General features: G+C 39.9%; 1 protein-coding gene across 4 annotated transcripts in view; it reads left to right on the forward strand.

Annotated features, from left to right (window-relative positions):
- Positions 1-13539, forward strand: part of kif13bb (kinesin family member 13Bb) — a 37481-nt gene that overhangs the window by 8426 nt on the left and 15516 nt on the right. For all 4 annotated transcript variants that reach the window (XM_083562191.1, XM_083562190.1, XM_083562188.1 and 1 more), the window contains 17 exons: positions 1021-1081; positions 1582-1674; positions 2226-2406; positions 3582-3669; positions 3754-3888; positions 3984-4096; positions 5266-5377; positions 6071-6283; positions 6363-6473; positions 6561-6695; positions 7197-7327; positions 7500-7586; positions 7695-7870; positions 7951-8155; positions 9710-9872; positions 9998-10141; positions 13174-13323. In XM_083562191.1, coding sequence (XP_083418317.1) covers positions 1021-1081; positions 1582-1674; positions 2226-2406; positions 3582-3669; positions 3754-3888; positions 3984-4096; positions 5266-5377; positions 6071-6283; positions 6363-6473; positions 6561-6695; positions 7197-7327; positions 7500-7586; positions 7695-7870; positions 7951-8155; positions 9710-9872; positions 9998-10141; positions 13174-13323 — 2298 coding nt within the window. The remainder of the gene's footprint in view (positions 1-1020; positions 1082-1581; positions 1675-2225; positions 2407-3581; positions 3670-3753; positions 3889-3983; positions 4097-5265; positions 5378-6070; positions 6284-6362; positions 6474-6560; positions 6696-7196; positions 7328-7499; positions 7587-7694; positions 7871-7950; positions 8156-9709; positions 9873-9997; positions 10142-13173; positions 13324-13539) is intronic.

Consider the following 13539-nt stretch of genomic DNA (forward strand, 5'->3'; position numbering starts at 1 on the left):
AACAGGTTTGGGTCTCCTAAACAATTCTGTACAATTCTGTGCCTCCAAGATTGCGTTAACGGAAACACGTTTAATGCTGGGGGGGAAAAGGCCAGGTGTCCCAGTATTTATGTCCATATTGTGCAACAATTAACATTCATATCCACTTGTCTGTCATTAGCTGAAATGTAATATTTGGTTCATCAGCAAAAAAAAATTCCATCACACTACTGTAGCAAACAAGTAACGAAATCGACTGAAACTATTTGAAATAACAATGTGCTGAAGGCCGTATTAATTCCTCCAGCGATATCACGCAGACATACCGATGTTGTTCTGGAAACTAGTGCGACTTTATAATCTGTAAACCCAAACTAAACTTCATGTCCCTCAATATTTCATGTTTTACCAAGTTGATCATCCAGATTAGTTTTTCTGTATTGCAGCATGGTATCATTTCAGCTCTTGAGGCCAGTTTTTATACCTGATGTACGACTGTGCGCAAAGGTTCACATGCTTGCCTGCAAATCTTGCAGACATCTTGAGGATTAAACATGACCTCTACAGACTGCATGCCAGAGTCCAAAACATGTCCATCTGGTTTCCAAGTTGAGCATGTAATGTTTATCGATTTCATGCACAACGATGTTAAACACAGTGTCGAGTTCAGTTTTCCTAAATCCTATTGAACTGCATTGGGATGAATTGGATGATCTTCAGGCATGAAGTTGTTCAGCGAATAACACCTTTGGCAGGTTGCCAAGAGGCATGGCAAAGTATATTAGTTGAATGTTTGAACTGTCCAGATGCCAAGAGCGTAAAGCTGTTATTCAACATCTGTACATTTATACTGTATTTTCGTTTGGTCAATGAAAATCTTCATACTCTTAAATTACTTAGTTTGTTACATATAAACAAAAAGAATTGTGCACGTGTCTCTTAAAGATAAAAGACTTTTGATAATTTGTTGCTGTGACAATTGTCTGAAACAATTGCTTTATAATAATTCTTTTTTTTTGTTTGTTTTTTTTTTTCCCTCAGGTGTTTGCATATGATTACTGCTTCTGGTCTATGGATGACACACAGACTGACAAGTTTGCAGGTCCGTTGTTTTGACTTCCACCCTAAAAACACACACACACACACACACACACACACACACACACACACACACACACACACACACACACACACACACAGTGAGGGTTTATGACAAACATTTCACAGAAGTAAGATTTAAAAAAAAAAAAGCTCTTCCCATTAATAGGATGAGGACAGCAAGCAGTTTCTTGTTTTATTGACAAGAACATCGGCTCCTGAAACATACTCGTGACTTGTTTCACTTCATTTGTCCGGGATCTCCGTTTTCCTCCCAAACTCTTGAAAACATGCTAGTAGGAGTAGGTGAACAGAATCGGTGTGAACGAGAATGTGAATGTGTGCGCATGATGTCCTTTAATGAAATGGCCCTGTATTGGCTTTTCCTTATACAGTGTTCTTGTGCTTTAGAGCCTCTGTGACCCTGACCAGCATGAAGTAATAATGATGAATGGCATTTGAAAGATTTTATAGTGTACACCTGGTTGTTTTGTTGATTTCTAGGTCAGAGCGTTGTGTTTCAGTGTTTGGGAGAGAATCTGTTGGATAACGCGTTCCAAGGTTACAACGCCTGCATTCTCGCTTATGGTCAAACAGGTACGTGTATAGATTTCTTTTGAATCGTTAAAATATTTCATCTTAGCAACTATATAATATATAGTCAGATTTATCTAGTATGTACTATTCCAATTTTGCAATAAATAAAATTTTTAGCAAACTGACTTTATTTTGTCACCTGTCGAGTGAATGCAGGATCAGATTATGTTACAGGACCCCTGGAGAAAGTTAAGGGTCTTGTTTGTGCGCAGTTCATTTAGAATAAAGATTCAAAAATGTATTGTGCTATTGGGAAACATGATGCTTGTTTAAAGCATTTATTTCTGAAAAGAAGCAAAAATGACCTGCCAGTTAGAACATTTTTGAGCTTGAATGAAAATCCCACTAAAAGGAAATATTTAATAGTATAATATATTCACTTGCTAAATCTTGGAGTGTAGTTTCTAAGCATTTTTTGAAATGGTAAAACTCGCACAACTAATGGAAGGATTTCGATTTTAGAATCACATTGTGGTTCTGCAGCATTTGGAGTTTAAGTGCATCCGCCGAATGGCGTGAATGTAAATATAAATGCCATAGTATATTTTCAGGTTCAGGGAAGTCCTACACCATGATGGGTTCAGACAAACAGCCCGGACTGATCCCTCGTCTCTGCAGCGCTCTGTTCGAACGCACCATCCGTGAGCAGAGAGAAGGAGAGAGCTTTACCGTCGAGGTCTCCTTCATGGAGATTTACAACGAGAAAGTCCGAGATCTGCTCGATTACAAAGGGTGAGTCGACACGCCCACAGATCAACCTGATGCATTTAATATTCAGTGGCACACCATTAATCGCAGCAAGTCACAGAGTCGCAGCTAAACAGTGGCATTCCCAACAACAGATGAGCTTCACAAATATTCACACGTTTAACTCGTTCCTGGAAATCAACCATAAACAGAACATCGCTTGAGCTTTAATGCAATTTAATTTATTTTTATTTGTATAGCGCTTTTAACAATGAACATTGTCTCAAAGCAGCTTTACACAGATAATGTGGTGATAAAAATGGATAAGATTGTTCTCTAAGTTTGTCCCTGATGAACGAGCCCCTGGCGACTGTGGAAAAGAAAACTATCTGATATGGCATAAGGAAGAGACCTTGAGAGATACCAGGCTCTAGAGGGAACCCACCCTCATCTGGGTGGCACCGAATGTCCATTTATTACAGATAAACCATGTTGAGGTGTGCAGTGATGGTGATCGAATGCAAAGTCCCTGTCTTTCCTCTGTAAAGAATAAAAAATATTAAAGAATAATAAAAGAGTATTAGTTTTAAATGCAGCACATGTTCTCCAGATTATCAGTCCACATGGATTAAGGCTGGAAATCATTCTGAAGAATATGGTAGACTGTAATCTTTCATGTACAAAGCTGATGATTATGGGCAGCCATGTGGAATAATAAAAATACTCAGTGAAGTATACAATATTGGTATAATAAATGTTTCTTCTATTGCATGTTTCACATTGAATGTAAAACTTCTATTATTTATGTTTTTTAAAAAAAACATTGACTTTTATATTAAATATATATATATAATTTTAATACTTTAAATGTATATAAATGATCTATTAGTTTTTTAACTTGGGCCTATATGATAATGGATTTGGGAATCATAATCATGTGTGTGTAGGGTCTTGAAATTTTACTTTTTCTAGGCGGATTTCTTTTTTTTCCTGTAGACCTGGCAACCCTTGCTATACACATGTAGTGTGTTGTGCCCTAATGATTTATTGAAGAAGGTCCACCTGATTTTATTTATTCATATCTCTCTTTCTCTCTCTCTCTCGATCTAATTATTCATTTTTAATTCTCTGGTTTTGACTAAATGAATTGTTTTCAACAAGCTAAATTACATACATTACACATTTGTATTTTTTTATTAATATTTTTCCTTTTTACTCAGGACTTCTCAGGTGTTGCGAGTGAGGGAGCACAAGGTTTTGGGCCCTTACGTTGACGGTCTGTCGCGTCTGGCTGTGACCAGTTACAAGGTAACTCGTAACTATTTCCTGTAGGCTCAGCACTCAGTTATGAAGTACGAGTTATTTGAGTTAATCTATTGCTGTCATTTTCAGGACATTGAGTCTCTGATGTCAGAGGGGAACAAGTCACGCACGGTGGCTGCCACCAACATGAACGAGGAGAGCAGCCGCTCACATGCCGTCTTCAACGTCATCCTTACACACACTATGCGAGACCTGCAGTCTGGGGTGAGAGATGCACACTGACACACACACATCATCACATCGTCTCACTGTGGTTTGTGTACTGTAGTTTTTTCCCCTTCTTTTGTCTTTGTGTTCAGACGAGTGGAGAGAAGGTGAGCAAGTTGAGTCTGGTGGATCTCGCCGGCAGTGAGCGAGCGATTAAAACCGGAGCCTCTGGAGAGCGACTCAAAGAGGGCAGCAACATCAACAAGTCAGTCCTGAATGAATTTATTTGTGTTTGGGGGAATAAATCCATAAAGAAGGAACTGACAAATGAACTGGTATTAAGGTTTAATAGACAAATCCGCATTAAAATGACTGTATTGTCTTTTTAAACACGTTTATAGTGCTAGAGGTAGGGTCCCCTGGTGGTCTAGTGGTTAAGATGCAGCGCTCCCACGGCTGCGACCCGGGTTCGATTCCCGGTCAGGGAACCATCCCCAGCCACTCTTAGTGCCGGTCCCAAGCCCGGATAAATTGGGGAGGGTTGCGTTAGGAAGGGCATCCAGCGTAAAACATGTGCCAAATCAAACGTGCGGAGGATCCGCTGTGGCGACCCCTAACGGGAGAAGCCGAAAAGAAAGTTTTTTTATAGTGCTAGAGGTAGAAATCACTCCAAGAAGGAAATGTTTTTAAAATGTGAACAATACTGGTAATATATGAAAATTAAATGAAACAAAATCCTGTTTTAAACGAACATAGCATCTACGTAAGAAGAAACATCGAAATAATCAGAAATATATTTAGTTATATAAATGTATCATTAAAATATATTTAGAAATCAAAACCTAAAAACAAAGTACATATATACAAAGTAAAAATAATACATATACATCTAAAGTAAAAATACTAAATAAAATGGGATTTTTTTTCCTATTAAATGATTTGACTCCAAAAACTTTAGCACTGCCTTTTCTAGATAATTTTCTCTATTTATAAAAATAAATAAATAATAATAATCATCATATTGACAGCAATTAATTAACTAATAAATAAGTCAATGGGGGTTTTTTTGTTTGTTTTTTAACAGTATGAAATTCTATTGGAATTTGGAAATTCCTATTCTTGTAAGGTGAAATTGCTGATGTTTGTCTACAGTAATTAAATATAACCAGTGTGTATATAAATAGTTTAATGAGTAGCAGTGGTAAAAACCCAGTTTTCATAAAGCGATTGAACAAAATCAGTAACACATTTGTCCAATGACAGAATAGAAATGTGACTGTGAGTATTTTAAACCCATACAGGTTCGGGACCAATGATGTTTGCATTAGTTGATGGAAAAAAACCTATTCCACCGGATCTATATGCATTGCTCCCTCAGGGATGACACTGAGTGATGATTCATTGTTGTGTGGATATGAATGTGTCTTTTTCTAGATCTCTCACCACTCTGGGTCTGGTGATCTCAGCCCTGGCTGATCAGGGAACTGGAAAATGCCAGAATAAATTTGTGCCCTACAGAGACTCTGTTCTCACATGGCTACTGAAGGTACATATCACCCTCGTTTACACTCCCATTCATCTCTGCTTCTACAGAATGAGTGGATAGTTTGGACATGTGCACTCAATGCTATGAAGAAGTTCTGAAGAATTTCTGCAGGTAGTCATGTTATGAAATAACTTCTACATTACTTATCAGCACTTGTTCTTAATAGGAGAAAGAAAACATTGTCATTATTTTATCACTTTAACAAATAAGTAGATGATATAAAAAACAGGATTAGGGGTCGCCACAGCGGATCATCCGTCTCCATGCTACTCTGTCCTCTACATCTGCCTCTTTCAAACCAACTACCTGCATGTCTTCCCTCACCACATCTACATGCGCTGTCCCTCTAATAAACTCATTTCTAATCCTGTCCATCGTCGTCACTCACAATGAAAACCTCAACATCTTCAGCTCTGCTACCTCCAGCTCCACCTCCTGTCTTTTACTCAATGCCACTGTCTCTAAACCATACAGCAGGTCTCACCACAGTCCTATAAACGTTCCCTTTCACTTTCGCAGATACTCTTCTATCACAGTGTTGGAAACGTGAAGTACATATTGAATATTTTGGATTCCAGTTAGATTTACTGCAACCCAAGTGTTTTTTCTTTGTGATGGTCAGCTGTTATGGAACAGGGACTAATTATTTACAAGCAAATGCCTGATTTGGGGACCCCCACCCCCCGTTTTTAGGATAGCCTGGGAGGAAACAGTCGCACAGCCATGATAGCAACGGTGAGTCCGTCTGCCGATAACTACGACGAGACACTTTCGACGTTGCGCTACGCAGATCGGGCCAAGAGCATCGTCAACCACGCTGTGATCAACGAGGACCCCAATGCCAGGATCATCCGTGAGCTTAGGGAGGAAGTGGAGAAACTCCGAGAGCAGCTCACACAAGCTGAAGTAATTCTCATGGTCATTGGTGGATCTGTGAATGCTTATATTCTGTGCATGGATGTTTAGTGTGTTTGTGCTTTATCAGTCAATGAAAGCCCAGGAACTGAAGGATAGGCTGGAGGAGTCAGAGAAGCTGATCCAGGAGAGGATGATCACGTGGGAGGAGAAGCTTAGGAAAACCGAGGAGATCGCACAGGTAGAACACGGACAGAACCACATACTGCATCATGACAGTCAGGGGGCAGCAATGTGATCTCTCTTTCTCTCTCTCTCTCTTTCACAGGAGAGACAAAAGCAGTTGGAGAGTTTAGGAATCTCTCTCCAATGTTCAGGTATCAGGATGGTGGAGGATAAGTCATTTCTGGTGAACCTCAACGCAGATCCCGCTCTCAACGAGCTACTCGTCTACTATTTAAAAGTGAGCAGTTATTCTGGATACACTGAATGGGTTAATGGAAATTGTTCAGCATAACATGATGTCAAGGATCATTTGCTTGGAATGTAGAGGAATCACATGTTTGCACCAAACCAATAGGTGATAGTTAGATAGTGGGTTAGTAAAACATATGCAGGAAAAACTATACAGTGACTTTTGTTACTTTGAATGTTTTTACAAGTTCAGAAGTTCTTTGTCAGATATAGTATTCAGATCACATGAACTCCTGCTGTGGAAACTGAATAATTTAGACCGGTCTCTGTGGATTAGCTTGAACAGCTGGTATGGGTCTTATAAGCTAAGCTATTAAAGTGAATATCTGAAGGTGTTTTAAGATGGTACTAGGTTGTGTTTGGTGTCTGATTTCTTTTTTATTTGGGTAAATCTGTGCAGCTTCTTTCAATCAACCAATCCCATGGCCTAATGTATCTGTGTCTTTCTGTCTGTCTGGATATTTGTCTGTGTTTGTGTGTATCCATCAAGGATCACACATTAATAGGCTCAGCCGACTCTCAGGACATCCAGTTGTGTGGCATGGCCATTCAGCCAGAGCATTGTGTGATTGACATCACACCAGTCTCAGGGGTGATAATCACACCAAGGAGGAATGCACGGTACTCGCATGCTTCCATCTATACACTCCATTAAGCTCTTCATATCATTGCTTCCTTCCGAGATTTAAACTCGTACCCCATATCACAACCATTTGCCGCTTTTGCCGATGTATTATTAATACGGTGTGTAAAGTTTATATGGTGTCCCACGGACGTGTGTGCGTTTCCGTAGTACCTGTGTGAACGGCTCCCCAGTCTCGGCACCAGCCCAGCTGCACCACGGTGACCGCATCCTCTGGGGAAACAACCACTTTTTCAGGTTTAAATATATTTTGTACAATGAAATCTACTCATCAAAAATTGTTGAATGAGATTACACTATAGTTCCAGTCAGAATATGGAAGATTTTTCATCCTCCATCTTTCAGGATCAGCTTGCCAAAGCCTCGTTCGTGTGCTGAGGGTGAAGAAGGAGTGAAGAAAGCTCTAAGCGTGGAGCAACTAGATGTGGATCTGGACCAAATGAGCCATGGGTCGAGCGAAACCAGCCTCAACTATGAATACGCACAAGCCGAGGTCATGTTGAAGGGCCTGGGCAGGAACGGTGGGAGATAAAGAAGTGACACTAATAATAAAGACTGGATGTTTTGAGACATATAATTTGACTCTCCATGTCTTTCTCAGACCCGATGCAGTCTGTTGTTCAGGCACTTGAGCGTAGGCACGAGGAGGAGAAGCGTTCGGCTCTGGAGCGCCAACGTCTTCTGTACGAGGAGGAGATGCAGCGGCTGCGCAGACGCCTGAGTCCCAAACAGAGAGGCAGCGAGGTTGTGATTCCTTCTTCATCTCCAAAAATACAGAGCCATCAATTGCATGGCACAGAGGAAAGGTCAGCCGTCTATATTTATCGCTATCTTTGGTGTGAAAGCAGAAATGTTTGCTGTGACATGTATGATGTCAAACTCAAAAACGAGCACTGAGAAATAGTTATGTTTAAGATATGCCAGAGATAAAGCCAGTTGGCAATATATCATAATGTTTATTTAATGTAGCTAAAATGGTTTCTTAACAAATGACATTATAACGATACATTTTATATAAACTATACTATACCTTATATCTAGGTAGATCACCTTAGTTATCCCTGAGGGAAATTCACAAAAGTAAAGCAGCACACAGGATATATATACTTTGTGAATTTCCCTGGGATAAATAAAGCAGTCCAGCTATTTAGAGCTAATTAGAGCATTATGACATGCCTGCACCCAGACACGGCCTCGCAGTCTTCATTTAGTTAATTGCTTTTAGCTAATAGATATACACCGATCAAGTATAACATTATGACCACCTGCCTAATATTGTGTAATTATACCATATGTCTCAGTCCGACTTATTACACAACTTGGCGGGAAACAGATTAAAACCACTGATCCAAGCCTGGACTTGTGTTATATTATGTTGAAGGTGTTTCTCTTCTCACCTTCTGATGAAACTGCTGAGGTCAATGGCTGTGTTTTAAAATAAAGTCCAGTCGTGTTACTACTATTAGATGCTACTTCACCAATCTCACTGCATCCCAGATACAGGCTTGAACCAATACAGAGAAGGTGCAATTCTACTCTGATGTGCACCATGTTGATTCTGGAACATCGACGTTTCACAATAATACGTGAACACCGCACATGTGTGCTTATTTATAACTTATTAATAATTCCTTCAGACTGCTAGCTACATAGCCAAGTGCTAGACTTCTATTCTTTATATGATCTAGTCAGAGTAACTCTCTCTATGTTCACTTCACTAATTAAATCTAGTATCCAAAATTTACCAGCACATTTAATATCATCAAATTAACACTAGCAGCTTTATATATTAAAACCAATGATCATAACAGCTTTTAAGCAAGAGAGCTAACATCAGCTACTACTTCACCGTTCAATTAAAACTAACAAAGCAACACAAAATTGCAAACAGCTACCAAGTTACCTAAAAGGTATATTATTGGCAATTGCACCAATCAGGCAAAACCTTATGACTAAAACAGTGTTGGTCCCCTTTTTGCTGCCAAAAGAGTTCTGACCTATCGAGCATTAACAGCATCAACTTCTTTAGCAGTTTAAGCTACTTGAGATCGTCTGTTGGATCGGACCACACGGTTCAGCCTTCACTCCCCCCGTGCATGAGTGAGCCTCGGCTGCCCACGTCCCTGACGCCGGTTCACCACTGTTTTTGTCTAATAAACAAAAAGACTTGTTTTTATTCGTCGTGAAACAAGCACGTATCATTTTCTTGGATTTACTGTACAGTTTTTTCACAACCCTTTGCATGAACTCTATTTGAAAATTGTATATTTACCGCTCATAAATATCTAACTAATGATCAATAGGAAAAGTTCAGCTTTTTGTACTGTACTTCACACATGCAGTGTGTATGTGTGTGTCAGGGAGGCGGTTTTGGCCCGGAGTCTGCAGAAGCTCAGGGATCAGATAGTGAGAGTGAATCTGATGGTGCAGGAAGCCACCTTCATTGCTGAGGAGCTCAACAAGAAAACCGACTACAGTGTTACACTGCAGATCCCTGCAGCCAACCTTAATGCCAACCGCAAGGTCAGGGGTGTGTGTGTGTGTGTGTGTGTGTGTCCCCGAGAGAGAATGTGAAGGAATCTTCTGTATGACAAAATTAGTTTGCCCTATTCACAAAAGTCAATAACTGATTGATGTGTGTGTTGCAGAGGGATGCAGTGTTGAGTGAACCAGCAGTGGAGGTGAGACGGAAGGGGAAGGGAAAGCAGATCTGGGCCTTGGAAAAGATGGAGAACAGACTAGTGGACATGAGGGAGCTCTACCAGGAGTGGAAGGATTTTGATGAGAATCATGTACGATGACATTTAACTGTTTACTGAACACTTGCACACACACACACACACACACAAACCAAATATTCCCAGAAAAATCCTGCAGGACAGAATTGAGCTCTTTACTGAGTGTTGAAAGAAATAATTTAGTGAAAATCTAATAAACGACATGCGCATATATATATATATATATATATATATATATATATATATATATATATATATATATACACACACACACACACACACACACACAGTGAGTGGAACCCGGTTATCTCGCCCTCGGTTACCTCGACAACCCTATTAAGTTGACGTTTTTGAAGTGGAACCGCCAAATTCTCGCTTTTTCTAAGCAGTTTTTATCGGTTTTTATGTCGCCGAACCCTGATATCTCGAGCACAAGGGGGGGGGGGGAATTGCCATTTAACGTCGGTTATCTCGATCGGCGCTGTGCAGCCGCAGAAGAACTCGCGGAAGTGGCGGAAAAATCGATAACAACGACCGCCGTGAACCAACATATACCAACAATAACGGACAGTGAGAGTGTGGAAGTTTAAATAGGAGCTGGTGATGATGATAAACGAGCACCAGATGTGCGCGATTGAAGCCGGGAGCTTCAGAGAACGCGGCCGAGAAAACACCTGACACGCTGAAGGGGGCTGAAGGGGGCGTGGCAGGTGAATTCCTGACAGATAAACATGTACTGTATGTATTTTTATAACATGCCTTCATCAAACAAATCGCAGCAACGCTGTTGTGTAAAAAAAACCTTCAAAAACACGTGCATGTATATTCTCATTTATTGACGCACATCATGTACATAAAGAAATTTCAAGCACGTTAATATATTGCCCCCATTTTGATTTTCGTTTATCTCGATCATCGGTTATCTCGATGCTTTTTGGCGACCCCCTAGGACATCGACATAACCGGGTTCCACTGTATATATATACATATATATATATATATATATATATATATATATATATATATATATATATATATATATATATATATATATATATAGTGAGTGAGGAAAATAAGTATTTGAACACCCTGCTATATTTCATAATCTAAAAAAAAAAATCCAGAAATCACAATGTATGATTTTTAAACTATTTATTTGTATGATACAGCTGCAAATAAGTATTTGAACACCTGTCTATCAGCTAGAATTCTGACCCTTAAAGACTTGTTAGTCTGCCTTTAAAATATCCACCTCCACTACATTTATTATCCTAAATTAGATGCACCTGTTTGAGGTCGTTAGCTGCATAAAGACACCTGTCCACCCCATACAATCAGTAAGAATCCAACTACTAACATGGCCAAGACCAAAGAGCTGTCCAAAGACACTAGAGACAAAATTGTACACCTCCACAAGGCTGGAAAGGGCTACGGGGAAATTGCCAAGCAGCTTGGTGAAAAAAGGTCCACTGTTGGAGCAATCATTAGAAAATGGAAGAAGCTAAACATGACTGTCAATCTCCCTCAGACTGGGGCTCCATGCAAGATCTCACCTCGTGGGGTCTCAATGATCCTAAGGAAGGTGAGAAATCAGCCCAGAACTACACGGGAGGAGCTGGTCAATGACCTGAAAAGAGCTGGGACCACCGTTTCCAAGGTTACTGTTGGTAATACACTAAGACGTCATGGTTTGAAATCATGCATGGCACGGAAGGTTCCCCTGCTTAAACCAGCACATGTCCAGGCACGTCTTAAGTTTGCCAATGACCATTTGGATGATCCAGAGGAGTCATGGGAGAACGTCATGTGGTCAGATGAGACCAAAATAGAACTTTTGGGTCATAATTCCACTAAACGTGTTTGGAGGAAGAAGATTGAGGAGTACCATCCCAAGAACACCATCCCTACTGTGAAGCATGGGGGTGGTAGCATCATGCTTTGGGGGTGTTTTTTTTCTGCACATGGGACAGGGCGACTGCACTGTATTAAGGAGAGGATGACCGGGGCCATGTATTGCGAGATTTTGGGGAACAACCTCCTTCCCTCATTCAGAACATTGAAGATGGGTCGAGGCTGGGTCTTCCAACATGACAATGACCCGAAGCACACAGCCAGGATAACCAAGGAGTGGCTCTGTAAGAAGCATATCAAGGTTCTGGCGTGGCCTAGCCAGTCTCCAGACCTAAACTCAATAGAGAATCTTTGGAGGAAACTCAAACTCCGTGTTTCTCAGCAACAGGCCAGAAACCTGACTGATCTAGAGAAGATCTGTGTGGAGGAGTGGGCCAAAATCCCTCTTGCAGTGTGTGCAAACCTGGTGAAAAACTACAGGAAACCTTTGACCTCTGTAATTGCAAACAAAGGCTACTGTACCAAATATTAACATTGACTTTCTCAGGTGTTCAAATACTTATTTGCAGCTGTATCATACAAATAAATAGTTTAAAAATCATATATTGTGATTTCTGGATTTTTTTTTTTAGATTATGTCTCTCACAGTGGACATGCACCTACGATGACAATTTCAGACCCCTCCATGATTTCTAAGTGGGAGAACTTGCAAAATAGCAGGGTGTTCAAATACTTATTTTCCTCACTGTGTGTGTGTGTGTATATATATATATATATATATGATATATGATTTTTTTATATTTTTTTTTTACGAACATGCATAAACAATTCGCATTTGGTTTGTCATATCGGAAGGTGCCGTCATCTTTGAAAGAATGTTACACACTTTAGAAAACCGAATTCACATAAATCTTTTTTCTGATTTATTCAAATAGTGTTAACTGTTGTTATCTAATCTTTAATGCTTTGTATTTTAAGCCTATTAGTAATGAATTATTGAGGCTGGTGTGAAAAACACTCAGACCATCGCATGGAATCCATGCCCATTTGAAAATACTTTAGATAGTAAAACCTTAACAGAATAGAACAAAAATGTCAACTTTGTCCGTTTAAAATCGTGGGGAAAAACAATCAAATCAGAAGCTTATTTCAGACTGTAGTGTTAGTAAACAGAGATGTGAACTCTTTTCCCTTTTCGTCCTGGTACTCATTTAAACATTCTTTTCCCCCTGCAGCTCATGCGCTCATACTTCAAGCGTGCTGATCCGTTCTTTGACGAACAGGAGAACCACAGTCTGATTGGAGTGGCTAACGTCTTTCTGTCCTGTCTCTTCTATGATGTTAAGCTGCGGTATGCCGTCCCCATCATTAACCAGAAAGGGGAGGTGCGTAACTGCGTTGTACCATAGCGCTGTGTACTTCTTGTTTCAGGGTTGTAATAACTGTAGTTCTGTTTTTGTGCACACACGAGTTATTAAAAAGATCTTTAGAGGAGTACAATTGTGTTTTTGGGCAGTATACAGAAAAATGGACAGCAATGACCTCAAAAAAGTACAAAGGCTGTTTACCATGTTTCATATCATTACCTATTAAAGAACAAC

Source organism: Silurus aristotelis (assembly GCF_946808225.1).
Source record: "Silurus aristotelis genome assembly, chromosome: 15".
Lineage (NCBI taxonomy): Eukaryota > Metazoa > Chordata > Actinopteri > Siluriformes > Siluridae > Silurus > Silurus aristotelis.